This window comes from Prinia subflava, chromosome 3 (genome assembly GCF_021018805.1).
Source record: "Prinia subflava isolate CZ2003 ecotype Zambia chromosome 3, Cam_Psub_1.2, whole genome shotgun sequence".
NCBI classification, from domain to species: domain Eukaryota; kingdom Metazoa; phylum Chordata; class Aves; order Passeriformes; family Cisticolidae; genus Prinia; species Prinia subflava.
In genome coordinates this window covers 107,821,994-107,849,034 of record NC_086249.1, presented here as the reverse complement: position 1 = coordinate 107,849,034, position 27,041 = coordinate 107,821,994, and the positions used below count along the sequence as shown (strand labels likewise).

Sequence of the window (27,041 nt, the reverse complement as noted above, 5' to 3'; positions counted from 1 at the left end):
GGGAGCGTCGAGAATAAAACAGGAATAAGAACAGACAGCAAAAACTGCTTCGAGGCAATTTGGACACAGTTTTCCCTTTTTGCAGTCTCAGCTTTCTTTTGGGTCATGCCTGAAATTCTGAGTTCCTTAGTATTCTGCCCCAGTCCTTCCCTCTCCTCTCAATGCTGCTCTAAAATGATGGAAATGATACAATTTACTGTCAAAAAGAATTGTGTTCCTCATAGAAGGCAAATGCTTTTCTTCCAGGTATGTCAGAGAAGAGAGGGAACCCATAAAGGATATGGTCTTCCATTACTGAGTGTAATTTAGACTAAGAATTAAAAACATAACACGACGTGAAAAGACAGTACTAATACTTTGGGGAAAACCAGCATCATCTTGCAGTCATAAAAGTTAGAACAACAGTCTATGTTATACATTACTGTTGCTCATAATTTTTTCCAGGTGTAGGACAACTGGCTTCATACTTTTTCTTCAGGGCTTTCAAATATACACGCAAACTGTCAGGGTCCAGTCAAGAATTTCTGGGAGTCTGAACCAATCTCATTGCTAACTGGTATGCAGCTCTCTGTTTCATCATCTCAGGAGTGCTTTTCTGCCTGTGCTGTTCTTAAAAATATACATACATTAAAATATGAAATAAATTATGTTCCATTATAAAAATACCAGTATTACCTATTTTTTACCTGTTTTTGATCTCACAGTTCTTGGGCTGCATACGAACATTACATCCAATACTCCTTTACCCTAAGGGTCACTTGGGTTGTCAGCTAACAGGGACCTTCAGTATAACAGGGACTTTCAGAACTGGTTCCAGAAATACTAAGTTTAATGAAAACTGTTTTCACTAAAACAAAGGCAGTGCTTATCCTGTATCCTTACAGAAACTGGAAATACATTTGAGTTGTATAGAAACTGTAAAATACAGCATTATAATTTTCTACTACGTACCAAAATTTGTTTTGCAATGTGATTTGTAATTTCCTTTGCATCCAAAATTATGGATGATGGTAGGGAGGACACTTCTGCAGCTTTTAGTCCTAAACATATAAAACACAAATCAGGATTTTTAATGTAATTTTTATCCTTACCTTCCATTTTATGTCTTCCAGAATTAACTTCACCAGTTTTTCTAAGGGATAAAGATTTAACTTTTACTAAAATAATATTGGTATTGTTTTTCTTTGTGTGTTGTTTTGTTTATGTTTGTTTTCGAATTTTTTTGGTTAATAAACAATAAGGTTTGGAGAGTTATGAACTAAGACGTCACCTTTGTTTTAATACTATCTTTGAAATACACCTCAACATCAAGTTACTGCTGGTAATACTGTAAATGGGTAGAATGAGACCTATTAGGAGGTTAAAAGGAAAAAAAAAATGGCACCATGGTGTTTACAGCTTTCTCCGTTTGGTTTTTTAATTTGACAGAAAATACAGAGGTTTTGCTAACTGCACTCTCAATTATATCCAGACGTCTAGTGGACATGAATGCCATTTTTCAACCTCTTTGCTGCCAACAGCCAAACTTCCAGATACTCAAGGTAAGAAATAGATATTTTTCCTGCCCTAACATGATTTTTTAACTTTTTCCTTTGTTTGTACCCCAGGAAAGTCTTTGGTTCATTGGGTGGTTTAATACAGCAGGTTCAAAAATGAAAAAGGGTCATGAAGAGCCCTTGTACCCTTTCTTAGAATGTTGCTCAAGTAAGGTAAAGCCAAGACATGAACACTGAGTTTCTAAAGGTCTCCTGCTCTCAGAGATTACTCTCTAAACATACGATTCTTCGGAGTTAGGGGTGGCATAGCATCTAAAACTGCGCTTGTGGCATCAAAGTTTAACTTACTCTAAAATTCTGATCAAGAAAAGTTTTAAGTCCTATTACTTGAAGTTTAACTGGAATAATTTCTAGTCTTAGGTTAACAATAGCTTGCAAAAGTCATGTGCAGCTGATTTCCTCTTGATTAAGTATTACCTAAATCAAGGAATCAACATTCAAATTTAGTATTTGGAAACATACAGATTTCTTTAAATCTTTGTCACTCACTCTTTTCTTCTTTCTGGACCCACAAGTAATCAATCTGTACAATCTACACTATAATTTATTCTATAGTTGAAAGAAAAGTAAATCCACTTTTCAGAGAACACTGATGCTTTTGCAGACCCGCTCAAAATTGTCTTAGCCTAATATTCCATAAAATTCCTCTCCTTTTTTAAAGAAACTTGCTTCCTTTTTGCTAATCAAAAAGGGCCAATCTGCTGTTAACCAGTCATATCACTGCTTATGACAGACACATCTTTAAATCTCTCCAGCACATTCATTCACTTCCCTAAGTGCAGATTAAATGAACTCAAGTAGCATATGCTCAGACTCAACTCATTCAAACAGACATGAACCAGGGAGATACTAACATCAGTAAGATGTTTTTTTCACAACCAAATATCATATAAGTTCTTCATACTACCCGAAACTACTATCTAACTACATGGTTACTTAAAACACACAATTATTTGGAATAAATTATAGATCTGGAGATCCCTGTATCTCTCTGAGAGACACAAACTCAGGGGAAATCTGTCATCAGAAAAAATAATGTTAGATGCCTAATAACTTAAATAATATCTTGTGCAACTTTTGCCAACTGTAAGTCACAGTGGAATCCATTACCATAGTTCTTTTCCTCTGTGTATCCCTTAGAAAGTGTGTAAGTGTAAGCAATTTTCTCCTTATTTCCAGCACTGCTTCTCACATGTTGCACTTCAAAATGGTAGTTTTCCACGTTAGGATATAAAGCGTCTATATGACATAGTTCCAGGAAATGTGTAGCAAACAGTGTAAATGCCTACATAAGGAAACAAGAAAGAAAATTTATTTTGGCAACGATCCAGAAATAAATTATAATAAATAAGAAAAATTAAATAATCTCATAGATGTCCAGGTTTTCTCCAAAACATCGAAAAGCTGTCTTTACATTACTAAAGCAAATTAAAATCCTTCAGTGATGCATTCTACCACTGGCAAGTACACCTTTTCCAACTGTTTCTCCTGTTCATTTCTAAATAGAAGGAAAAAAGTATCAGAAACAAAAGAAAAACCATGATGATTACAAAATCTGACTGGTGTGGATTGGAATGACTGTCAAACGGTTGTTTAATTCTCTCAAGGAATTCTTTATCAAAAGTACAAGTGCCAGAAAGTATCTGAGCTTTTCAAACCAAAAAACCCACAAAAGGATGCTGAATAAACTCTGAGGAGAAACAAACACCTGCACACTCAAAAGGTATGTAACAGCCATCTGAGGTTGATCCCATAACTAGCAACAGATGTGAAATTTGGGTTTCATCTAAAATTATCTTCCAGTTTTCTAAACAACTTTATAACCTCTGTGACCAATTCATAAGTTGTGCAGAACTACCACTGTACTTTGAAAAGTAACCACCAGGTAGAGAGGTTCACTTTTAATATTCAAGGATAAAGCAAAACTAAAACCAAACTAAAAGCAAAATTAAACTAAAGACTGGATTATTCTCTTTCTAGACAGAATTACAAGCTTGCAAGTTGGAAAGATATTGTGATCAGTGTACTGGTTTTAGATGGACTGGAGTTAATTCTCTTCATAGCAGCTTGTGTTATGTTGTTTTGGATTTGTGACCAAGACAGTACTGATAACTCACACATGTTTTAGCCACTGCAGAGCAGCATTCGCACAGCACCAAAGGCTGTTCTGCTCCTCCCAGCAAGCAGGCTGGGGGTGTTCATGGACCTGGGAAGGGACACAGCCCGGATGGCTGACCCAAACTGACCCCAGGGATATCTCACACCATACTACACCACCACAATAAAAACTGTGAGGAAAGAGGAGGAAGGAGGGACATTCAGCGTTGTGGTAACAGTCATTGTGAGGAAACACGGCATTGCAGGAAACAACTGAACATCTGCCTGCCAATAGGAAGCAGTGAATGAATTCCTTATTTTGCTTCTGCATATGGTTCTCTTTACTTACTAAACTGTCTTTATCTCAGCCCACAAGTTCTTGTATTTTTACCTTGCTGATCTCTCCCCCACAGCAGTATGGGGACCAAGCAAGCAGCTGGGTGGTGTTTAGCAGCCGACGGGTTAAACCACAACAAGTGAACAGAACTGCAGCTTATGTCCTCAAGTTTCCTCTATCACTGTAATTCTTACTATGCACCGGTTATGAAAAATACCATATTTAGCCAAGAAATCTTTGCAAATGTTAAATTATGAGAAAATACTGTATATACTTTCAGGATGACAAAACAAGGCTTAAATTTGTTTCAAAACAGAATTAAACAGAATTACCTTTAAGTTCAACAGATATTCACAGGCAGCATAACAAATGCCAATACCTTCTTCGGCACTGGTACCTCTGCCAAGTTCATCAATAATGATGAGAGATTTATCATTAGCATTTTGTATGATGTACGTTATCTAGAAAAATATTCACAGTGTTATCATTCTTATGTGTTTTATTTAAAAAGGATTTTTTTTGTTATTCAGATGGAACATAATGCAGAAATTTTTAAAAAATCTCTTGAGATACAGCAATTTTACCTTTTCAAAGCTTTTAAACAGCTGTCAATTCTAATCAAGCAGACTCACACTACAGCACTCTCTTTTCCACTGAACTTACCCTCAAAATGGTATCAGTTTGTGAGTGGAAATTCAGAGAGCTCAGGCCTCTACAAATGACAACTTAAAGTTTAAGCAAACCCAAAAATGTTACCAAGTACTATCCAACAAAGCACTGATTTTTTACTCAGACTGGAATATCTTTCTATTTAAGAGATGCCTGGGTTTCTACGGTTTATCATAAAAGAGGTGAAGGCTGAAGTTTTGACTATTTTTCAAAGTACACTTTCTCAGTGGAAATACACTAGTACCATTTCTATTAGCTTAACAGTAAAAATGGGCCTTGGACTTGGACAGCTGTATTTCATACCTCTTTCATTTCCTTCATGAATGTTGATGCATTTGTTTCAATATCATCATCCATACCTATTCTGGTAAAAATCTGCTCTGCGATTCGAAAAGAACAATACTCTGCTGGGACATAAGAACCTACAAAGCAAGTAAAATACAAGTTTCTCTCATCACTAGGACATTTGCCTGAATACGGCACTGAGAAAAAAAAAACTTTTACACTTGGTTTTTGTGCACATCAGAAAATGCATCTTACTTGATAAAGTTTGGTAAGATTACATTCTACCATTAATTTATGGTAGAAGAAAAGAAAAAAGTTATTATAGATATAGGATAATTAAAGCTTATCAGTGAAAGCTGTAAGAAATCATATGCCTGAAGCTGTTGGTCAGTCTGAAGGGATACAGAAAAAAACAATGAACTCTAGGATTGTTTTACATTTCTGTGGCCACTGGTTTGCTAATCCCGAGAAACATTAGTTTCCCCAAATCAAGATTACGTTGCCCTTATAAGACTTCAAAGCATAGAACTTTTACTGAATAGGAAAGAACAGGAACCTCTTGCCAAAAACTTCCCAGTTTGCTTTATTCATATTAAACTCATGTTTTTGAGAGCAATTCCTCAAGAACTTGCAATTATTGGGGACTGAACCCACAAATGCATGATGGATAAATTTTATACTCCACTGCTAAGTAGCTTCATTCTATAGAGTTGACTTTTGCTACCAGACTAACTTCCAAGAAAAAAGTCATGAGGAATTCCTGAACATAAGGAGTGAGTCTCAGTCAGACTTTACAAATAGTTGGTTTCCTTTTATAACTTTAGTAACAGAACCTTGCAGTATTTGATACGACTTTTATCTAAAGCAGTTGATTATTTATCTATTCATTGTACTTGTCTAGAAACATGTTTCTCTATGTAATTTAGGCATGCTTAAGGTCATGTGTTTCTTCTGGATGACTAACACACGTCTGACCAGCATACTTGAAGGACACTCACAATCAGTCTAGCAGAAGGTGCTAGATTGGGTTATGGTGCTCCAAAGAACTAAGGCAGGTAACTGTGCTCCTCTGAAGATAGACTGGGAAGGCTTTAAGATTTACATAAGTAAGTTTCTGATGGCAGATGAAAAACCTTACAGTTGCCTCTGTCAGCAACACAAGAGCTGACAGAAGAAAATGGGCTACCTGTTATTATTTTATTTAGACATAATGTTATTCTGGAAGCTAAATCATTCAACTTTATAAATATTTTGAAGGGGGCGGGGGGAAATGTGCTGCAGAAGATGATTAATATTGTATACTCTTACTCACCAATCTGTGCCATAATTTGACAGAGAGCAATTTGTTTCAGGTATGTTGATTTTCCACTCATATTTGGTCCTGTAATAATGACAAAATTGTTGCCCTCTGTCAGGTATGTGTTGTTAGACACAGGTTTTTCCATAGCTATCTTTTCAAGAATGGGATGCCATCCCTGCTTGATTGCTAAAGTATCGGTAAATTCTGGACGAACTAAATGAGAAAAAAAGATGTAAAACACTGAGGAGTTAGTGTGGGAACTTTTACATTATTAAACCAGTATGTTTTGAAATAAAGTTAATTCTTCCAGAGCAGAGCTCTTGGGACGAATTACCAGCCACTTTCAGGTACAGATTCTGATTACCATTCAAGCTTTCATGATTCAAGACTACAGAAAGAAACCCATAACTAAAACTTTATTTCTAAATTAACATTCTGTGGTTTTGTTCCCTAGTAAGTAGAGCTGGACTCCAGTAATAAAACCACAAAGAGCCAAAGTATTTTTATAAAGTACAAGGGTTGTAGACTCCTGTTACTTCCACATATGTACCCTGTATTTGCATGGTAAACAAGAAAGCAGCATTCTTTCTATTTTTGTTATATGCTACCATATTGATTATTTGGGAATATACCATGCCTACAAAAGTCTATTTGATGCTGGAACTCTCTCTATGGATTTCTGTCAGAATACAGTTATTTTCTGAACCGATTACACATGGCTCCTCTTTATCTACCAGCATTAATGGAACAGAAAAACGTGTAAACCGAGAATGTCCATACACTTCACGCTTTTGAACAGAATATGCTTAAACTGTTTATTTTGACAAGAGCGACTGGGAAGGCTTATGGCACCTAACTAACAGAATTTAATTTGGATGAATGGAAGCAGAAAGAACATCAGCATAAAACTAGCAAAGACAGACCAGAGACACTCACCTAAAGACTACTGAGATACAGAAAAAGAAATGGAACCAGACAAAACAGCCTGGTTATTCTCCATCAGAAGGGTCTTTACCTGGCCCGTAACAGAATCAAAGAAGAAACTTACCATAATCAGAAAGAGTGCAGGCGTGGGCAAACGAAAGCAGCATATCCAGCATAGACACAATGTCGGACAGCTTGTATAAGCAATGAATGTGTTCATAGATCTCATTCAGTAGTTTACACACTATTCTGAAGTAAGACACTGATTTAGCCGTTGCACAGCACATCCTCAATTTATACAACTTACAGAAATAAAGAAACTATAATGTTCATACTGTATACATTAGGATAAAATGTCACTCATAAATCACAATCATGTCCCCCAGATGCGAGCAAATGTATAAATTTCTTTGCAGTAAAGATCTTGTGCCATCATCTCAGCTAACATTCTGCTCATCAGACACAACACACATACCTCAAATACAACAGCTCATATGAAAGCTTCACACAGAGAATGAACTAAAAATGTAGCTATGGGATCAAGTATGTTTTATTAACATGTGAAATGTGACTCTAATTCCCTTAGATTTACATGTTAAAAAACCCCTACATGGTTGCTAGAAAGAATTTCCATTCAGCTGACAGGTAACCTTACACTTACTAAGTTATGAATCAGAGAGGAGAACAAGATCACACGCAAGGACAAGATACAGAAATACTTCTACTCTAAATATAAGGAACTGACTAAAACTAACAAATCTGATTTTTACTGATGCAAAACTAATGCATTCATTGTGCCATTTTGTACAGATAATTCACCCATTAAAATTTTATATGATGACCACTTCTATTAATAAATGCCAATCTATCTGCAATCATGTTTAATACAATACACAATTTATGGGTTCTGTTTGTCTCAGGAGTACACTTGAACAGTGTTGCTTTAGACTATTTCTGTAAGTAACCATAACTTAAAAGAAAGATAGCTTTAAAATCCCATATAATTAGCTGATAACTGGAGAAAATGAACATACTTAGCAAATATTAAATAGTTTTAACAGGTCTTACAAATAGGTCATGTGATAGATTTCTCTCAGGGACTCCTGACATCTTTCATTCATTTTTATTAAATCAGCTGAAGTGAAGCTGTATGTGTTTTTCATTTTCGTGATCTATGGGGAATTGAAACCAGTAATAAGAGCCTGCCTTATTATCAGAAGGAAAACCAGCTTCTATAAACCAAATTATGAACCATATGGGGAAATAAAAAACAATGCCCAGTTTCATTTTTACAATGTAATTTTCTATGAAAATTTCACTTAAGATAACAATTAGCAAGATATGCAACTTTATTCTTACACAAAACATAATTGCATGTACTTACACACTATTGATTATATAACTGAATATAGAGTAGTTATAAAAACATCCGAATTAAAACTTCATTTACTTTTAAATATCTTCACTGAAATTATTTTGTTATTTACTGTATAATGTATACTTTATTATTAATGTATTACATATAACAAATGAAGTATACAAATATGTTATGCTAAAACGTATTTTCTGCAGATACCTTTGTAAATTCTGAAGGAAGCTGGCCATTAGGTAATGTTGAACAATCAGCATTCATCTGGATAAAAAATCCACGAGCAGAGCTGAAACTTGTTTTCATTGGTAGGCTGTACTTTTCTGCAAGTTGCGTTATCATACCTACATACCACATACAAAGATTTAACCCAAATTGTATACATTCATGTACCCCCCTCCCCCTCACTCCCCACTTGTGCTGGTACAAAGTTGGAAACTGTTAATGGAAGGTTTCAGAAATACAAAATCTGTATTTTTCATGATGTATGAATCTGGGATTAGAATAAAACAGAAAGACAGGTGCTAAAGTTTCTGATGCTCTTTTATGTTTCCAACTACAGACTAAACTAGGATGGTACTTTAGCTAGAAATCAACAATTTATACTGAAAAAAGGAAATCAGTTTCAGAAGAAATTTTTTCTTCTATTTTGACAGAATGATAAACAGGAAGGTTACTAAAACAAAATAATGCACATCATGCCAAAACTCCTTTTGTTCGTATTTTCTGACTTTTAATACCTTCATCCACAGATAGATAAGGACTGCTTAGAATATAAAGAACAAACAACTCAGATATTTTAAATGAGGAAGTTAAACGAAAGAGTTCCATGTTTTATGCAGAATGTTTTAGGTGGAGTAATTCTGTTCTATTACTTCAACTTTTTTGCACTTTAGGAGGACAAGGACTAAAAAAGCTTTGAATATAGGAATCACCATACAATTATTCAATTTTATTAAAATAAAACTGAGTTTTTATCCAGAAACGGAGACTCTCAGTTGCTTATCAATGACAATCAATTCATACCACTATTAAACACTTTTTACATATGAGAAGGTTATAATACATATAATTACATGGCTTCTATATGTCAAGTGCAATGTACTTTAAACTCCAAATGAATACAAATTTTAGTTTAGAAATACCTGCTATGTCATCAACAATTTCTGTATATGTCCTACGAGCTATGTCAAGGAATTCACTGATGTTAGGCTTAACAGCGTAGCACTTCTGGGTCCTCATACTCAGACATCCTTTTGTGTATCTTGTATCATCATTAATTACAGTTGTAATCTTTTCAAGTATAATTCCAAATCTGCAATATCAGTTGTATCACTAATTTTATGATATTTACTTGCATTATCATCCCCAAATTAGAAGTAGCAGTATTGCAAATAAGTGAAGCTACTTTTAAACTTTCTACTGTTGGAACAAAACACTACATTTCATTTCTGTTTTCACCTCAGAATGAACTGTGACTATATCAAAGTCTGACTAAAAATACTATTCACATCTTTGAGACATATAAATTATTTCTCAAATATACATTTATTTCAAATACACAACACTTGATTTTTGCATTATTATGGATACTCTAGGAAACCACTACTCTTGTCTTTTCAGAATTATTTCTAAGGGAGTTCAGTTCAGCAGCATCTCCAACTCCACTATCACAGCTAGCTCTCTGTCATGGGTTGACATTTGACAAAATGCCAATGCACCCATGAGGGTATATTTTACCTAATGAACTCCTGTGAGATGTGGTCAAGAACAGAGCAGAGCAGGCCTACTTCTTGAAACAGACAGACAATTTATTATATTACATAACAATGGACAATAGAAAAGGAAAGAAAAACCCAGCCACCCAAAAGCAGAAGAGAAAACCTCCCAAAACACTGCTTCTCCTCCCCCCAATTCCATTCCATACATGCTCACTCAGTTGTCTCCAGCACATTACCTTCATCTACTTGCTTAATCCCCCAACAACCCTGGGTTCCTAATCCAAATCATCATCCTTTAAAATTCAGACAATCCACATTCCATCCAGGACGAGAGGAGTCTCTCTCGCACCACAGACCCCCCCCCCCACAGGAAACACAGGTCCACCATCCCGTGTTCCCACGTCACCCATGGCACTGCCCCGAAGAGTCTGCCAGGGTGACACCCTCCTTTCCATGTCCGGCACTCTCACTGCCGTCCATGGACCTGCACTGCAACAGGGCTCTTTTTAAGGATGTTTTGGCCAAGTACCAAAAACCAGCCATCTTCTCATTTTGGGACTCAGGTCCCCCCCATTTACCCCTGGGGCCGGGGGCTCCACGAAGCAGGCCAAAACGTCTCTGGGTTTGAGCCAAAAACATCCACCCAAACACAGTCTTATTTATAGTCAGGAGGGTCCAGGGTCCGTCTATGGCTATCATTATGCAAGAAAAGTCCGGCCTCATAAGCCACTCCTCTTCATTCCGGCCATCGAAGGGGCTTCTTTTCATCTCACATTACCCTCTCGGTCCCAGGCTGTCCTCTCTCTTCTAAAGCCACCAACTATGAGAATACAGCGTCCAGGGATAACTCTCTTCTGCCTTAGAAAGAGTTAAAAGCTTTATCTCCCACCACCAAGGTCAGGCACAGGCGATCGCAGACACTGCAGCTCTCACAAGCAGCTCCAACTCGGCACCTTCTCTCTGTGGGGGGAGGAGAGAGACGGGACCGGGGGGGGGGGAAGGGGGGGGAACGGGATGGGACAGGGAGGGGGACGGAAGGCACCTCCAAAGTTCTCCCTCCACCCCTCCATTCTAGATGGAAGCTGGACCAGCTCCACTCCAGCTCCCTCTGTTCCCCACCCCAAGGCCCACCTTGCTAAGCCAGGCCCACCTTGCTCCCCTCCCCCACCCGGCCTAGCCAGGCCGGCAGGGGAGAGGAGGAGACGCTCCCTCTCCGAAAGCAGAGCAGGAAAAAGAGAGTCCTGCTGGGAAATCCGGCTTTTAACCCCTCGTGTCCTCAGAGGCGTGTCCACCTCTTAGTGGCCAACAAAGGTGCCAATATTCAGATCTAAAGACTAATTGGTTTGACCACTACTTCCAAAAAACTCACTTCCCTTCAAACCACGACACTCTCTTGCTTGTATCCCTCTATTCATTAGCTGAAAATTAGATTTTCTGACCCTTAAAATCAGCTTTGAGCAAAGGAACTGAGCTATACCGATAACTATAAACAAGCAAAGATGCAACAACTTTTATCTTACATGCACTTTTGAGATAAGAGTTTCTAACACAGTAGCTAAGTATTATGATAAATACCTTGTATCTTCAAGAGAATTGTAGTAAGCCTTTAGCAGCTGTGTGTTGCAGCTTCTTAAAGCAGCCTGTTGAAGATTAAAATATGGACATAGCAGTTACTTCTTTTTGTAGCCTTTTTAGAGGACTGAAAGTTTTCAGATTCAGTGAGGCTAATCAGCAGTTGCATAAACAGTCTGTGGAATCTGAGCAGGAGTTTCAGTTAAATGTTTGTTATATAATCAGTTATTCAGGTAATGGTAGGAATCCTGCTCTTCACACTATAGACACAAATGCGTATTTCTGATTGGTGTTAAGAATCAACATACTATGTCGACATTGTCAGTATTGTGTTCTGTAATTACATTCTTTTTTTACTTTATCAATCCCTTCTGACTTGAGATATTCTATGACATTTAATAAACTGCACTTCATAAAAATAAGGACAAAATGGTCTGTACTTTATTAAAAAAAACAAAACAGAACAAAACAACAAAGACTGCTTACTTTTAGAGGCTCCACAAGTTCTAAGGTATGCTTCAGGTAGATTAAATTAGTTATTTTTGATTCAGCAGTTTTAACCTGTTGAAAAATATTTACAATATTGGAGGCATTTGTATGACTGTTCCAAAAAAGTACTTAAGAACTAGTAAAACTCCTATTCTTAACAGTAACAGGCTTATACATTTAATGCAAATTCCTGACATGCTTCATAAGCTCCCTTTGACAACTTTGTGTCTGCACAAAAAATGTTTACCTAAATTTTACACTGCCTGCTGTGATAGTTTGTCCATCAATAGTTCAGATTTTCCTATGTTTGAACTGATGACTGACTCCAAGAACACCCTGCTAGCCCAAGCTGGAAAACTTTTCATCTTCTATGTATAGTTAGCTCTACACAAGTGCTACACAATTTGTAGACTTTTTCAAAGCAAATACATTATGTATTATAATGAAGCACACAACCTTTTCCCATTAATGCTGTTAAACACAACATAACCCCGTTTGGTTGATTTCTCTTTGATTAATATACATACATTCTTAAACATCTGCTCATAAAGTAATAAAAAAAATTCAGTAAATATTTCAAAATCTTTCTCACAATAGTGACTGTTCTTCAGAATCTTTCATTCACAGAAACCCTTAAACTTGTTTTGTATGTCCCATTAAGACTCATGATAAAGAATTTTGCTGCTGACACTAGGGCATAGCATATGCAGTACATATGCATTGTGCAACAGGATTTTAAGGAAATAACACAGATAAACATAGATTGCACATGAACATAGGAGCATGATCCCATGTGAAATCTTTTCTCATTCATGTATAATATCTCTTTACTCTTGTGACTGAGGGCATCTCTTATCTTACAGTCATATAAAGGTTTTGGTTTTTTTGCTGTTGTGGGTTTTTTTGGTGTTTGGGGTTTTTGTTTGTTTGTTTGTTTGCTTGTTTTTTTGTTGGTTTTTTTTTGTAAAAGATAGAACTAAACAATGCTAAATGCATGAATGGAAGAATGTTAATCTCCAAATAAATATGGGCTCTCAGTCTGAAGAAAGAATCAGAGATCAAAAGAACCAATGTGGTCACACATACAAAACTGGCAGTGGAATGGATCTTTGACCAACTAATTCTTATAGGAATTTTAACTAAATTAGGGTTACAAGTGAATCTCTGCACATGATACACTTAACCCCAAAGGCAGTAAATTATTTCACCATCGACATGATTTTTTAAGTACCAAATCTCAGCAGGACTGGATCAAGCACAGTTTTTGAAGTGTAAGGCTTCTGTCTCTTGGAGTAACCTTGAAGTGCCAGATGTTATGTATGTAATGAATATGAATGTTTTTTTCTTAAAAAGACGATTAGTCCCTTTCGAAACTCATGCTTTTTCCTAACTACTTTGTAATTGCATGACATAGCCTGGAGAGAGAGCAGTTATTAAAAAAAAGTTGACCGTTCCAAACCTATTTTTTAAGTACTGGAATTGTCTGCCTGGGGAGGTGGTGGAGTCACCATGCCTGGACCTGCTTAAAAAAAGGACTGGATGTGGCACTCAGTGCCATGGTTTAGTTGAGGTGTTAGGGCATGGGTTGGACTGGATGATCCTGAAGGTCTCTTCCAACCCAGTGATTCTGTGTGACTGACACCCTCCTTAGGACGAGAGAATGCTCATGCTGAATATACCACTGATAGATTTATCTGAAACTGTAGGCTTCTCAGAGTGCATCTCATCTGCTGACTGGTGGAAGGTTTACAATGAAACCTTTTATGGAGAGTAGGAATGAAACATACTGAATTGCCCAACCTAGCATTTGATAGCAGCAACTGAGCTAGCACTTGAATAGGCATGTCTGTTGCATGAATACTAAGCTCTGCTATACTGGAAACAGTCAACGATGAAAGCACTGCAGTAAAAATGTTTGGTGTACATGGTCCTATGCATACATAAACGCATCCTATGTGACAGTTTTAGTCATACAGATGAACTTACAAATTCACGTTACACACTTCTATAAGGAAAGCTGGGAGCAATAAACCTTCTGGGTTTTGATTATGTCATTAAAGAGATTGATCTGCATTTATTACTGTCCTGTTTGAGTCTGTACCTGATTTGTTCAACTAGAATTGGACAAACTGTTCATCTAAGCAGGTAAATCAGCATGTGAGAAGACACTGAGAGGTGAAAGAGTTTTGAGTATCTAAGATGCTGGCACACAAGCATAAACATAAGGAATCATCAAAAGCAGCGGCAGAAATATCCAGCTCAAGCACCGTAGGCAAATGTAGCTTTTAACACCATGGTTTCAGTATGCTTAGTGGAAACAAAGTTGAGGTTCAGTAACCTCAGGCTCACTGTAGTTAACTGTTGGGTCTGGTCTCAACCAAGATTCACTGGTGAACTGTATGTATTTATTCAATTTTGGTATTTTATTACAAGTGTTAACATACAGACTGATATATGAGGCAAGATCTGATGAAAAAATAAGCTTGCTTTTAGACATAAAGTCACTAGGACTGTAAGTCACTGAATACTTTTTTCACTTCTGCCGATGTGAAGAAAATTCCTCTCTCTCATCTAAGTACTGTTGAATAAAATGTACACTTATGAAGAATAAAGGTGAGGAGTGATGAAAGAGTCAACATTTTTGGAAGTACATTTGCATAAATTAAGATGAATTATAGACATCATATTTATATATTGCATGTTATAAACAGATAATTGATATTCCAAAGTGTATTTTGAAACATACTGTATCCTGCTTTGGAATCTGTACCAAAACTGAAAGTAGTTGTTCTGTATCCAGGAATTTTGAAATAACTGTAAAACAAAAGTATACACATCAGAAATTAAACTGAAATTGTAAGAAGATGTATTTTCTTTGAAAGCACACAATTACTTAGCTATACTAATGCTAATCTTTTCCTTACATTCTGTGGTCACAAATTATTTACAGGGTAAAAACTAGCTTAAAATAGCTAGTATCTGAAGTATTTTGTCGTGACTATACTTATGACTTACTATACCTAAGCATGCAGACATCTGTCAACTCAGAAATACTTTTTTTTCTTAGATTGAATTGTATTTCTCTTGTGACATAGATAAAGATTATATGATCCAGTTTCAGGTGGACTAATTTCAGCATTGTATTTTACCTTTCTCTGGACTGCATATTTTATGAAGCCATAGAAAAATATATTTATATGCAAGTATTACTTAAGGAATGTGTTAGCTTTTTCATGTATACATTATATATACTTGTATACATCAAACATAATGCATACCCAGCCACAGAGGCAAAGAGACAAACTCCAACTCTTTTAAAAAGCTCTTGGCTCAGAGACTTCTATATACTTTATCAGAGAAATTCAACTTTTCTAAGCAAAATACTTGAGAAAAGTATCACTATGATAATATAGATTACTTAAAAAAATTAGGTGTTCACTATGTTATCTAACAAACCATTAAAAATACTTTTCAAACATCCTGATTCACACTACATATCTTCTTATATTAGAAAAAAATGTTTAAAAAGAATATATAGTATTAGGTGTTACAAAATAAACTACTACCTGCTTGAAGACCAAAAAAGAGCTCCTCATCCTGGAGTAACTCCTGAACACAGTCCAGTCTTGTGTTAATTGTTTCAGCATCAACTAGAGGTTCCAGGATATTGGATCTAAGTCTTCGACTTCCACCAGGAGTTTTAGTATAATTTAGAACACCAAGGAGTGTGTGACCATTCCTTTGAAAATAAAATAGATGTGAAGAATACATGTACCAAAAAAAAAGAGATGGCAAGTGTAAGGAGACATTTACAGGCAAGAGTATCCTACAAATCTGAGACATGTTTTGGCATGCTTAATATCTCCCTGTTTGTTGTGTATATTATATGAACTACAGCAGTTTAGGAAGCTAGGTAATTCAATGTAATTTAATATAATATTAGCCCTCAATTATATAAGTACCAAAATACATTTGTACTTAGTATTTTATTCATAGTAGTATTTCATTATATAGTAGTATTTCATTGCTACTGCAGTGGTAAAGTTCACATTTTCTCTCTAAATTAAACTAATTAAAAATGAACACAAGGAGGCAAATTATCAAGTTATAATCAGATATGAAATAGTAATCAGAACAATTTACTTGAAATACACCTCTGAAAATAATTTAAAATACTTAGAAGTCAAAAAGAGAAATAATTTTTGGTTTTATTCTTTTAAAAAACATATTTCAGTCAATATAGGAGCTAAATAACATGCTTATAATTTGTAAGTATTAGTTTCATCTTTATGGCTTTTATATGTTATATATCCCAGGGTTTCACACTTAAGGGTGATTACATCTATGTAGAATAAGCCCTCTATAATATTTACACCTACTACACAGTTAAACAGTTTTAGAAACCTGAAATCTTCCATGCTATTAGCTGGAAGAAGACCTGTGAAACACCAGGGCCATAATAACATATTCATTTAAACCAGAACTTCAGTAGGAAGACACAAGTACACAAAACAAACACCATGAAGACAGACACGTAGTTACATAGGTAGATAGACAGAGTGAGCAGAAACACCCTGAAATACCATAGTATAAAAAAGCAAAGCAATAGTCAAAGAGAATTAAAAAAAAAAGGGAGGGGGAAATTCAAACTCAGTCATATTAAGGGTGCACTTACTGTACGATGTAACCTGTGACAACACTGAAGTGGAATTCTACATTTGGGAGAGTATCCACAGTGCCTATCTTTAGGCAGCTGAGGACTTATTTCCCTGCACAGTTAAATGAAGAAAGACAAGTCCCTCTAGAATTAAGACTGGCACACAATTTGACTTAGGTATTTCTGGTTGTGCCTGTACTATTAACTTTTATTACTATTAACCATTTTATTAACTATTAGCTTCTGATACCTAAGACAAAGATATCTAACCAGGCTTCAGGGGTAAGATCTATGTAATAAAAATAGTTATGTTTGGCTGATTCAAACTTGCCAGTGGATCAGCAAAAATTCTGCATCAATGATGCTAAAAAAAACCCAAAACAACAGAGAAACTTAATGCAGTTTACTGTTACTCAGTTCCTCCTGTAATCACCTTCCTTTCAAAACCATCTGTGAAATTAGGAACAGAAAAACATTTTTTCAGAAATGTATCACTTCAAAAGTACTTTCCTATGCAAGGCATTCTGTGGTTCTATTGTATCTCCCCAAGGGGAAAGCTCTTTTTACATCAGGGTGATTAAGTGGACATCTAAACAGGTGGATCTCAGAACCTGACAGGCGGCAAAATGTAAGTTCCAAGTATTTTGCTTGCTAACCAGAAGTGTAACAGTCTGGAGAAGGCAAGCCTTGAAGTTTCTTCTGCCGATGAAGTGCTCCAAGCATTTATCTCAATGTGGAAAACTACCATGCAATCAAGTACCACATTGTACATTCCCATCATTACAGAAATTACTCTTTCCCACTATTAGACCCAAAAGAAAACAACCTTTCAAGGCTGAAGCATGTATCTTGTGTAAAATGAGTAAAATGTAGATGTTTTAATCCAACATAAGAAACTTGCAGAAATACTATGTCTTTCATTTCATATTGTGAAATTTTGCATAAATAAAATTTTAAAGTCTGAATAAAACATACACATCAATGTAAAGATGATTATGCATCATCTCTTTCTACCATTCACTTCAGGATTTCCTGTGCTAGAAATTTTGTGCTGAATTGTTACATATTTTAAATACTTTCTTTAGAAGCTCAGACTGGTATGCAAATTCTCTCATATAGAAATAAATATAATGGTCAGCTCTTTGACACAAATGTCAAGGAAATTTAGCAAAATCCATCTTTATAAAAACGTAACTTGGAAAAATTATTCTTACCGCGAATCTCTGTTATTGATCACTAGTTCAAGATTTTGTGCTGATGATGAATCTATCATAGCTGTTTTCTCACTCCCCTGGAAACGCACCTTTAGTGATTTAGGAGCATAAACAGCGTTTTGAATAAATTCAACATATTTCAGCAAAGCTGCAGCAGCTGCAAGACTGTAATACCTTGGAAAGAAACAATCTTCTATGAATGTTGAATACTGCTATTGAAATACCACAAAAGTAGTGCATTATAGAAATAACGTTCATACTACTGTGGCTTGGCAACTACTGTGATTGATAGCACTGAAAAAGCAGTATATTTCAAATATGCACAAACCCATGTCTAGTGAAAATACATTCATCAAATATTCATAAATGTTTTAGTTTCTGTACACTTGACAGCCTACACTATATTGCTGATATAGTGAACATACATATTTCAACAGATACATGTGACTTGAAGACCCTGGTCACCAAGTATCAACACTTAAAAATGTTGATACATAGAAAATGATAACTCTTGAAAGGTATCTTTAAGGAAAGAATGAAAAAGTAGAAAGCTGAGAAAACTCAAAAAAACACCCAACTATGTAACAGGATTTCTATTTACATTTCTAGATATGTCAGAAACACTGGAGGGCAAATAAAAAGACAGCTCTGTTATGATTTTCTGACTTTTGCTACATGACAAACACACGTCACGAGTACATGTAATGAGTACATAAAATGATTCTGTTAAAAACTTATCTGGACACAGTATGCTTTTCCTTATTTAACCATACTTCGATTGGACTTCCATGAAAATGGTGCTAAATTCAGATGCACACAATTGTTCTATATACTCCAAACCCTTTGTTTCATTGAAGTATTTTCTCTGGACAGTTGAAAAAGTCACATTCTGTGAAGATGGGGGTGAAAGAAAATAGTTTTAAAAGTTACATCAGAGAGTCTTCTGTATTTTTCTAGTGATATGTTTCCAAGAAACTATCAACTGATCCTGCAATCTGTCTTCATAGAAGTATTCATTCTAGCTTACGGGCACAAGTAGGTCAATGTAACTGAGGGTGTGTGATGCACAAGTGATCTATGTGACAAAAAGGGGAGAGAGATCAGGAAGCAGAAGAGCACTCACAAAGAAGCTATCAGCTCTGTAGGCATGAAGCAATTCAGGTAGTAATTAATAGTTTTTTTTAAGGTTCTGAGGCTTTAATACTCATAAATGACTTATACCAATTCATCTCATCCTCTTTTACCCTGACAGTGCTCTTTTTCCTATTCTATGATACATAAACCTCATTGATTTATCAGGTTGAGAGAACAAGGGAGAAACAAAGGAGAATATTTATTTTTTTAATTTCTGTATCTTTCCTAGGTTTGGTACTACTCAAATTACCCAATGCCACAATTTCAAAACTTCCAGGTTTCGTCAGCAATATACCTGTCTCTGTAATTGTCAGTATTAGGAGTGGCAGCATGGGAGCTCCATTTAGTTTATTCACTGTCATTCTAAAATTAGACCTGAAAATCATAGAAAACAAAATCTGTCTGCACTTAAGATTCTAAAAGTTGTGCAAAACTCTCAAATCAACCATCATTTAATAGTGATCAACAAGAACTCTAAAACACTGAATGAAATTTTAGATCTTACCTTGAAATGTTCTGTTATCAGATTGAACAATTTTGTTGTGTTCCCTGCGTCACAAGCAGTGTTTGACATTATTATTTCTAGTGGTGTTAAAATCTTGAGTTTAGTAATAACCTGAAAAAAAAATCAAAATAATTCAATTAAAAAATTATATAATCTAAAATATTTTAGACAATAATGAACAGCAATAACAAAATACAGAACCCTTGTATTTTAGAATCAGTTCAAGATTGAAATTTTCTGCTAACTTCTACATTAATGAGTCAAATTCATATGTATCTAAATATACACAAAACTAAATTAAAAACAAACAAAGAAAATTTAGAGCTTATCCCCTGTTATTTGAACACAGAATCATGCTTGTTGTTGAAGCAAGAGATGAATATCCAAAACTATTCCATGGCTATGATGGGGGAGAAGGACTTATTTCAACAGATGTCAGCTTTCTGGGCTTGCAGCTGGAAGGTTAATTGTGCTCTGGATGAAGAACAAATCCAACATGTCTGAATACTACTAATCTTTTGATTGAGACTAGTTTTTTATTTTGTTTAACCTCCTCTACTAACATTTATCTCAGTATTAACATGGCAAAAAAAGTGTATATTTTACCAGCTTTACGTTATGCACACCCCCTGTAGGGATTATTAGTAGACTATATGCTCTTCTACTGTATAAGAAAGGACAAACATGCATTTATGTTCATTTATACCAGCATTCACAAATTCTCAAGGGAGAAACATGAAAAATCAGACTATATTTTAACTGCTTAGAGGTTAAGATGTGCACAAAGGGACAGATGATGTCCTACTGAAAAGGTAAACAAGCATAAAAAATACACAAAATAAATCATCTAAGGGCATTTGGGATGGGAAGGCTGTCATTGCCCTTCATATCTGCTAACCACTAGGAAGGTTTTTTCCAGTGGCATCACAGTTCAGCAAATCTTGAAGAACTTAAAAGTACAGAAAATTTTCCTGAATGTATTTGCTGAACATTCAAAAACAGAAGTATGCACAAGAAAGAGAAAATACAGTAGGCTGGATACCAATCACTAGGTAAAGCATGGATTCTGAGAGTGTAACAAAACAGCTGATCAGCAGATCAGACAGAATTGTTGAAAGGAGTAAGATGAATATGTCTTTACAAACAGATTGTGTGAATCTGCTTGCAGATAGGCCCAGAGACTTGTAGATAAGGAATTAAGGGGACAAACCATCAACTTCAAAAAGTGTTACTAATTGACACGGACTGCTGCTTAGCCAAGGTCATGCTCAGCTCCTGAACTTTGAGAAGAACAAACACTTAACAGGTTTATGAATATTTAACTTCCCCACCCAGGATGGATTTAGCTCTTACAGCTGATTTTAATAGTCACCTATCATATGTTATACACAGGAGAGCATAGTAAGGGGCACATTTAGCAGGCAGATCGGGAAGTCTGTACCTCCCAAGTACCTCAGCCAATAGGGAATGGGCAAAGGTTCTGCACCTGGGAAGATCAGGACAAAAAGGAGGCTACAGTCCTCTAACAATTTGAGAGACCCCATGGCCTTTGCCTTTGTTCAAAAATAAAAGGTACAAGACTCCTCTGTCTCCTCCTCTGGTGACATAAATTTTTTCACACATTGTTAAAGGTGCAAGAGATTAAAGCAAAAAATCAGGCTGGTAGGACACTTCCTGCATTAGGGGAAAAGTATGCTACCATCTCTCTTTTTTTGACTGAATGGTGAATGCAGTATCAGGTATGAGCACAATGGAGAACTCAGTAATCTAAATGGAAAATTAGGAACATATGTGCACAAATAAAAACGCCAGCTGTTATAATGGCTAGGTGGGAAAACAATGAACAATTCTAACCATGGTGTGCGGGGCAGTTATAAAGGATGTTCAATATGTAACTGTGTGTGTTCAGACCATAACAGGCTCTAAAAGCACTAATACTTAAATATAAAACAAAACAAAGAAACCCATTATACAACATGTTATGTTGCCCATTACAACAACTGTAACGTACAATGTTGTACAATATACATTGTACAGGGACATATTACAACATCTGTTTTAGTAAACGTATTTGATAGTTGTTTATATCCTGAGTCAAAGCTACTTACTGTACTAATAGAGCTTTTGTTTCTTTGAATATTGTAAAGATGCTACAAGCCATGTTATTTTCTAGCATGCTTAACTACAACAGAACCACGAAATAAGACATTCCACTAATGCTGTTGCTGCATAATCCAGAGATTACTCTCTAAATTAATGTAGCATATGCAGTGCTGGCTGTAAATTGAGTGAATCTGATTTCAAACTTGTCGGAGTCTGGAACATCCCTCTGGCCACCCTGGAGGGTTTGGAGACCGGACAGGGGGGTCTGAGATCTGTACAAGGGGGTCAGCCAGCCTCACACAGAGCCCAGGAGGACACTGCCTCTGATCCCTGGCCATGGGAGTGAATGCCCACATTGTATGAAGAATCACAAGCTGAGAGAATTCAAAATAAGTAGTGTTTCGTTTATCATAGAATGTAAATGTAGAATCTAGGATTTTTATTATATGGGGTTGAAGAGACAAGATGGAGGAATTGGGGAGTGGCCCTTGTGCTCCTTGTTCTTGCTCTCGTCCCCCATTTTCTGCTGAGCTGGATCTCAAGGATTGGTTTAGAGTAGAACTGACATGTTAGCATAGGTAGTAGGCATGGGTAAAATTTTGCAAATAAAAAGTACGTTGTGGACGGTGGTTGGGTTGAGGGTACCGTACATAAGGTGTGGGGCTCTCTGACCCACCCAGTCCTGCCACATGTCCTGCTCTGCTGGAGATGCCTCACAGAGCTGAGAAAGAACTAAGATAAGGTACCCTGCCAGGGAGGCCTGGCAGAGCTGAGAAAGAACTGAGATAATGAAGAATAAACAACCTTGGAAACATGCACTGGCGGACTCAGCTTGTCGTCTCTACCTCTGGTGTGAAACACTTAGGGCAAAGAGAAGACTGAAAACCTTATTACCTCTGGGAACAGCAACCCAGAGGAGAATCTCAGGGAACAGCAACCCTGAGAAAACTGACATGGAATATTTATGTAATCAACGCCAGAACTGGAATTACTCTTGTGTGTGTGTCACACACACACACACACATTTATGCAGTTCTGTTCTCAGAGTTCCTTTGCCCGATGAAGAATACTTGCAAGTTCTACTACCATATACTGACCAGTGCTCTTCAAAACGAGGCATCTCAGTCCCACAAGAATGTATTTTGCAGAAAGGCTGTTTTTCTTTTGAAAAACATTCTTTCTTAATATCTGAGGCACAATATGGAAAACAGCAGTCTTTTCAACCCTGCACATTTTCTAGAACTTGTTACTTCCACTTTTGAGAAATCCCTTTCACAAACTAGAAGTTTAATTTCCCATTTTTCAAGAAAGTAAGTCATAATAATTAACCCATAAAATACCTTGGCATAAGTAGTATTGTCTGCAAATTGAGATAGTATCAACTCAGGATTTTTTAAATCTATACTGGCCATTCCTACTTCACCTCTGGCAAGGCCTCTTCCTTCCACTACAGCTACAATAACCGATGCAACAGTATGAGCAGAAACTGCAGATGAGGATGTAACTGTAAAACAGTTGTATATGTTCAGTTACATTCAATACAGATCAATGAAAGATTGATCAAGGAGCATCACAAATGACAGGGCAAGAATAAAAAAAATACAGATACATGAAAGAATCATTACCAGTTCTGTCTTTAGGAATACTAAAGACTGAACTGATAATGATTAGTCAGACTGGGAAGGAACTAACTTTAAATCCCATTATTTCTGCATTACCAGAGCACATATGATACGTATAACATGGCACTAGGCACCATTACCCTGTAACACCATTTTGCTCACATGAAGCACTGCAAAATGTCCAATCAGCTACTGTGTAAATGTTGTGAAGGACGAGTGTTCTACACCTCTGAACATGCCAACATAAAATAAATAAAACTTGCATCAAGAAACTTGAGCACTATGTTATAAATTATGTCAAATGCATTACAAGCCTAAAAATAAACCTTGATTAGAAATGTGCATGAATTTGGGCTCCTAAGTGACCACACTACATGTCCACAAATATAATTTGATTTTGGACAATTTGAAAAATGTCTGAATTCTAACTACACTGATAATTCAGACATGAATGCAAGTAAGTAGCAAGAAGATGCAACACCAATGCATCTTCTCAGTACATGAAGTAGTATTTTCTTGTTGGTGTATTGTTCCTTGGCAGCATTCTCTGTGGTACAACACACGTGTTTTGAGTTTATTTCAGTATCTTAACATACAACATTTAAAATAGAACTGTTTAATAAAATACAGTCAGAAATGCAAGTTAGCCTGTTTCCTCCAAGAGCTGTTAAACTTACCCGAATATCCCATAAGAGAAGTATGGCTTCTGCAACCAGATCTACCAGAAGAGAGAGGTGTTTTCCCTATACATGTGCTATTCAGACCTCGCACAGAAGAAGAACTCGTGAGATTCAAAGTATTAGCATTTTCTACACAAGAACTTTTGTCCCCAAAATATGATTCTGAGGGGAGAGAGAAATAAGTAAATTATGAAAACAGCCACAAACAATTTTTATCCACAAAGCAATATACAAACAACACCTTACAAATCTTCATTTTTTATAAGCAGAGATATGAAAAAGTCCTTCTATGAAAGTTCTCCAGAGTATAAAATGAAATAAAAGTCAGACTGCTTTGAAAACAAGCTTGCATTAATATGATTTTCTACAAAGAGGTTACCTGCAGTGCCAATAAAAAAGTAAGGATTTACATTGTTGAACTGAAATAATACAACAGAAGTCACTTTACTAAGGATCACTTCCTATTCTAATGAATTCTAGGTTTATGAAAGAATGCTATAAATCAACTTTATCTCACATTTGCCCATTATTTGAAAAAACATTACCTAAAACTTCACAAGTGTTTATGAAAACTTTTTTTTTTTTGAAAGCTGAGCATTCCTTTTAAAAAACAGGACAATAAGAAAAAACAAAACAAAGAATCAATTGGGAATGATAACCCCTTGAACTGATGGGGATCAACTCTCAGAAATCAAACACTAATTTGGGATGTATTTAATAGCAGTTTCTTTTACACATGTACTTATGATCTACCAATGTTTTTAAGTCCTCCAAAATACCTTTGTCTCAAAGCACTTTTAAGTTTCAATAAATTATTTAAATAATTTACTTGGTTTTTTTTAAATTCTCTTGACATGACTGAAGACATCCTTAACCTAGTTTAGATAACTGCTTTTTAAGATTTTTTAAAAAATTGAAAACACAAACAGCAGATCCACTTAAAAAACTCCAGGTGTCATAAAAAAGCCAAACACAAATGTTTCTGTTTCTTGTATTAGATTAAAAACTGACACACAAGACAAAATACTTAAGTACTGTCTTTAGATGATCAATTAACTGCATGACTCTATTAAGGCTCATTGGTACAAAAATATCTACAATACTGGGGTTCTGGAGTTTGTTTGGGTTGTTTGGAGGGTGACGTGGGATTTTGTGTTTGTTTGGTTGGGAGTTTTTTTAATCTTAAAACTGTGACAAGTGATAAAAATATTAGCTCTTTGGTTGGGGATTTTTAAAGAGTGGGCACATCACCATTGGAATGCATACTGATAATTTTTTTAAAATAGTATTAATTTAGATTTCGGTGTAAGTTCAGTCAGAATTTTGGCAGAAGAGACTTCCTGTAGAAGGTACTGAATCTGGCATAACAGGGGGAAAACAGTAATTCTGAAGACCACATGAACCAAATCATATACAAGTATTTCTCAAACCCAACATTTAAATCATGCCCCATTCGAATTAGCATTCTATCTGGGATTTTTAGGATTCCTCAGTAATCATATGTATTACCCAAGCCCATTTTCCCTAATTTCCAATTTATACATAATTTATACACACGTACATCAGAATTCATTGCAACAAGTGTTAAAATATTTTCCAACGCCTTTCATAGCTTCTTTTGTTCTGAAAATATCACAATTTAAACTTTTTTTTTTTGCTGCCTGCCAAGATACAGACTTTGATAGCAGATTTTTGTAAAGGATGGCAAATCGCAGTATTGCATTGTAGGAGCACAAGATTCTTACCACACATCGGGATCGACAGGCACTTAAAACTATTTCAAAGGCTGGGCCAAAAAGATAAAAACAAAACCCAAACCAAACACTGTGCAGTAATTCAAACACGTTTACGGTTCCCACCAGAGAACTCAGCTACTATTATCTAAAGAAAATAAGACAGATTTCTTCAAAGAAGTGCAAGGAACGATTTCAGTTGTTCTGACCGGCTCAATGAAAGAGGTCGCTATGACGGTTAGTTGCTGCTGCCCCATCTCAGTAAGCACAGCTTTTAACAGCCCCTTCGGAACCCGACCCTAGCAAAGAGAGCAGGAGCATAAAGAAGCAGATGAAGGCCCGGGCAGAGACCGTACCCCCCCTTTCGGAAACTGCCGGCTTCACCGCGCTGCTCCTGGCGGCCCGGCCGGCTGCGAGGCCTTCGCCGCTGGAGCCGCCCGGCCGTGTCCCGCCTCTGGAGGAGCCCCCGGTGCTCTCCGAGCCGTGCGGCGTCTGCAGAAGCCCCAGGGTGTAGTGGGGCGTCTGCTCCGCCTGCCCGCCCACTCCTGGCGTGGAAGAGCCGCGGCCCGTGTAAGACCCCGAGGTGGCGGGGGCGGCCGCCCGCCCCCCCGCGCCCGCCATGCTGCGACGCCTCAGCACCGCCTCAGCACCGCCCCCGGCCCGCGCCCACCGCCGGCGATGGCGGCACAGGGCCCCGCGGTGCAGCAGTACACAGAGCTGCTGGCCCTGCAACGGGTTTCATTAAAAATACGCAAGGGCCACAGCAACGCAAGGGAAGTGCTTGCTCTGCTCTTTAAAACAGGAGTACTGCACTTAAACGTAATTTACCCCGCATTAATTCTTCACCATTATGACCGTTTTAGCAGGAACTTCAGCAATGTTTTCTTCCTGGTCAGGAGTTTGGATACAAAAAGTTCCCCAAAGTAACCCCAATGCTTGTTTACCTCTGTAGTTGTCTTAAAACACGTGCTTGTAAGAATGCTTTAGAACCCTAACACTGCTTTGTATATTAGCATCGTGTAACATACACCACTAAAATGTTTCAATTCACACTTTGACTAGGCACAATTTTGT

At 36.7% G+C, this 27,041-nt stretch overlaps 1 protein-coding gene and 1 long non-coding RNA gene across 6 annotated transcripts; both read right to left on the bottom strand.

Moving 5' to 3' along the window:
- Nucleotides 1-6: 6 nt before the first annotated feature.
- LOC134548505 (mutS protein homolog 4-like) lies at nucleotides 7-26,925 on the bottom strand. Of its 5 annotated transcripts, none has more exons than XM_063393408.1 (20): nucleotides 26,324-26,897; nucleotides 24,232-24,396; nucleotides 23,273-23,436; nucleotides 19,830-19,940; nucleotides 18,964-19,079; nucleotides 18,191-18,364; nucleotides 15,886-16,058; nucleotides 15,066-15,133; nucleotides 12,317-12,391; nucleotides 11,834-11,898; nucleotides 9,683-9,852; nucleotides 8,745-8,881; nucleotides 8,237-8,340; nucleotides 7,293-7,417; nucleotides 6,257-6,325; nucleotides 4,963-5,081; nucleotides 4,323-4,451; nucleotides 2,667-2,841; nucleotides 952-1,040; nucleotides 7-604 (listed from the first exon to the last, which is right to left on the bottom strand). In XM_063393408.1, the coding sequence occupies exons 1-20, from the start codon at nucleotides 26,586-26,588 to the stop codon at nucleotides 515-517; spliced, it is 2,583 nt and encodes an 860-aa protein (XP_063249478.1). In that variant the 5' UTR covers nucleotides 26,589-26,897; the 3' UTR covers nucleotides 7-514. The 5 variants fall into 5 exon arrangements, with proteins under 5 accessions (XP_063249478.1, XP_063249476.1, XP_063249479.1 ...); XM_063393406.1 differs by having other exon boundaries at nucleotides 6,257-6,457; nucleotides 26,324-26,674; XM_063393407.1 differs by having other exon boundaries at nucleotides 544-609; nucleotides 6,257-6,457; nucleotides 26,324-26,671.
- LOC134548506 (uncharacterized) lies at nucleotides 10,328-11,643 on the bottom strand. Its single transcript, XR_010079800.1, has 2 exons — nucleotides 11,390-11,643; nucleotides 10,328-11,116 (listed from the first exon to the last, which is right to left on the bottom strand). It is a non-coding gene; the product is annotated as an uncharacterized LOC134548506 (long non-coding RNA).
- Nucleotides 26,926-27,041: the final 116 nt, after the last annotated feature.

Excerpts from the sequence above, each read along its gene's own strand:
- LOC134548505 (XM_063393406.1), bottom strand. The coding sequence starts at position 26,588 with ATGGCGGGCGCGGGGGGGCGGGCGGCCGCCCCCGCCACCTCGGGGTCT. Across the intron at positions 24,397-26,323 it reads GGCAGTTTCCGAAAGGGGGG|AATCATATTTTGGGGACAAA; the intron begins GTACGGTCTCTG and ends CTCTCCCCTCAG. Across the intron at positions 18,365-18,963 it reads TTCATGGAAGTCCAATCGAA|GTATTACAGTCTTGCAGCTG; the intron begins GTATGGTTAAAT and ends TTTCTTTCCAAG.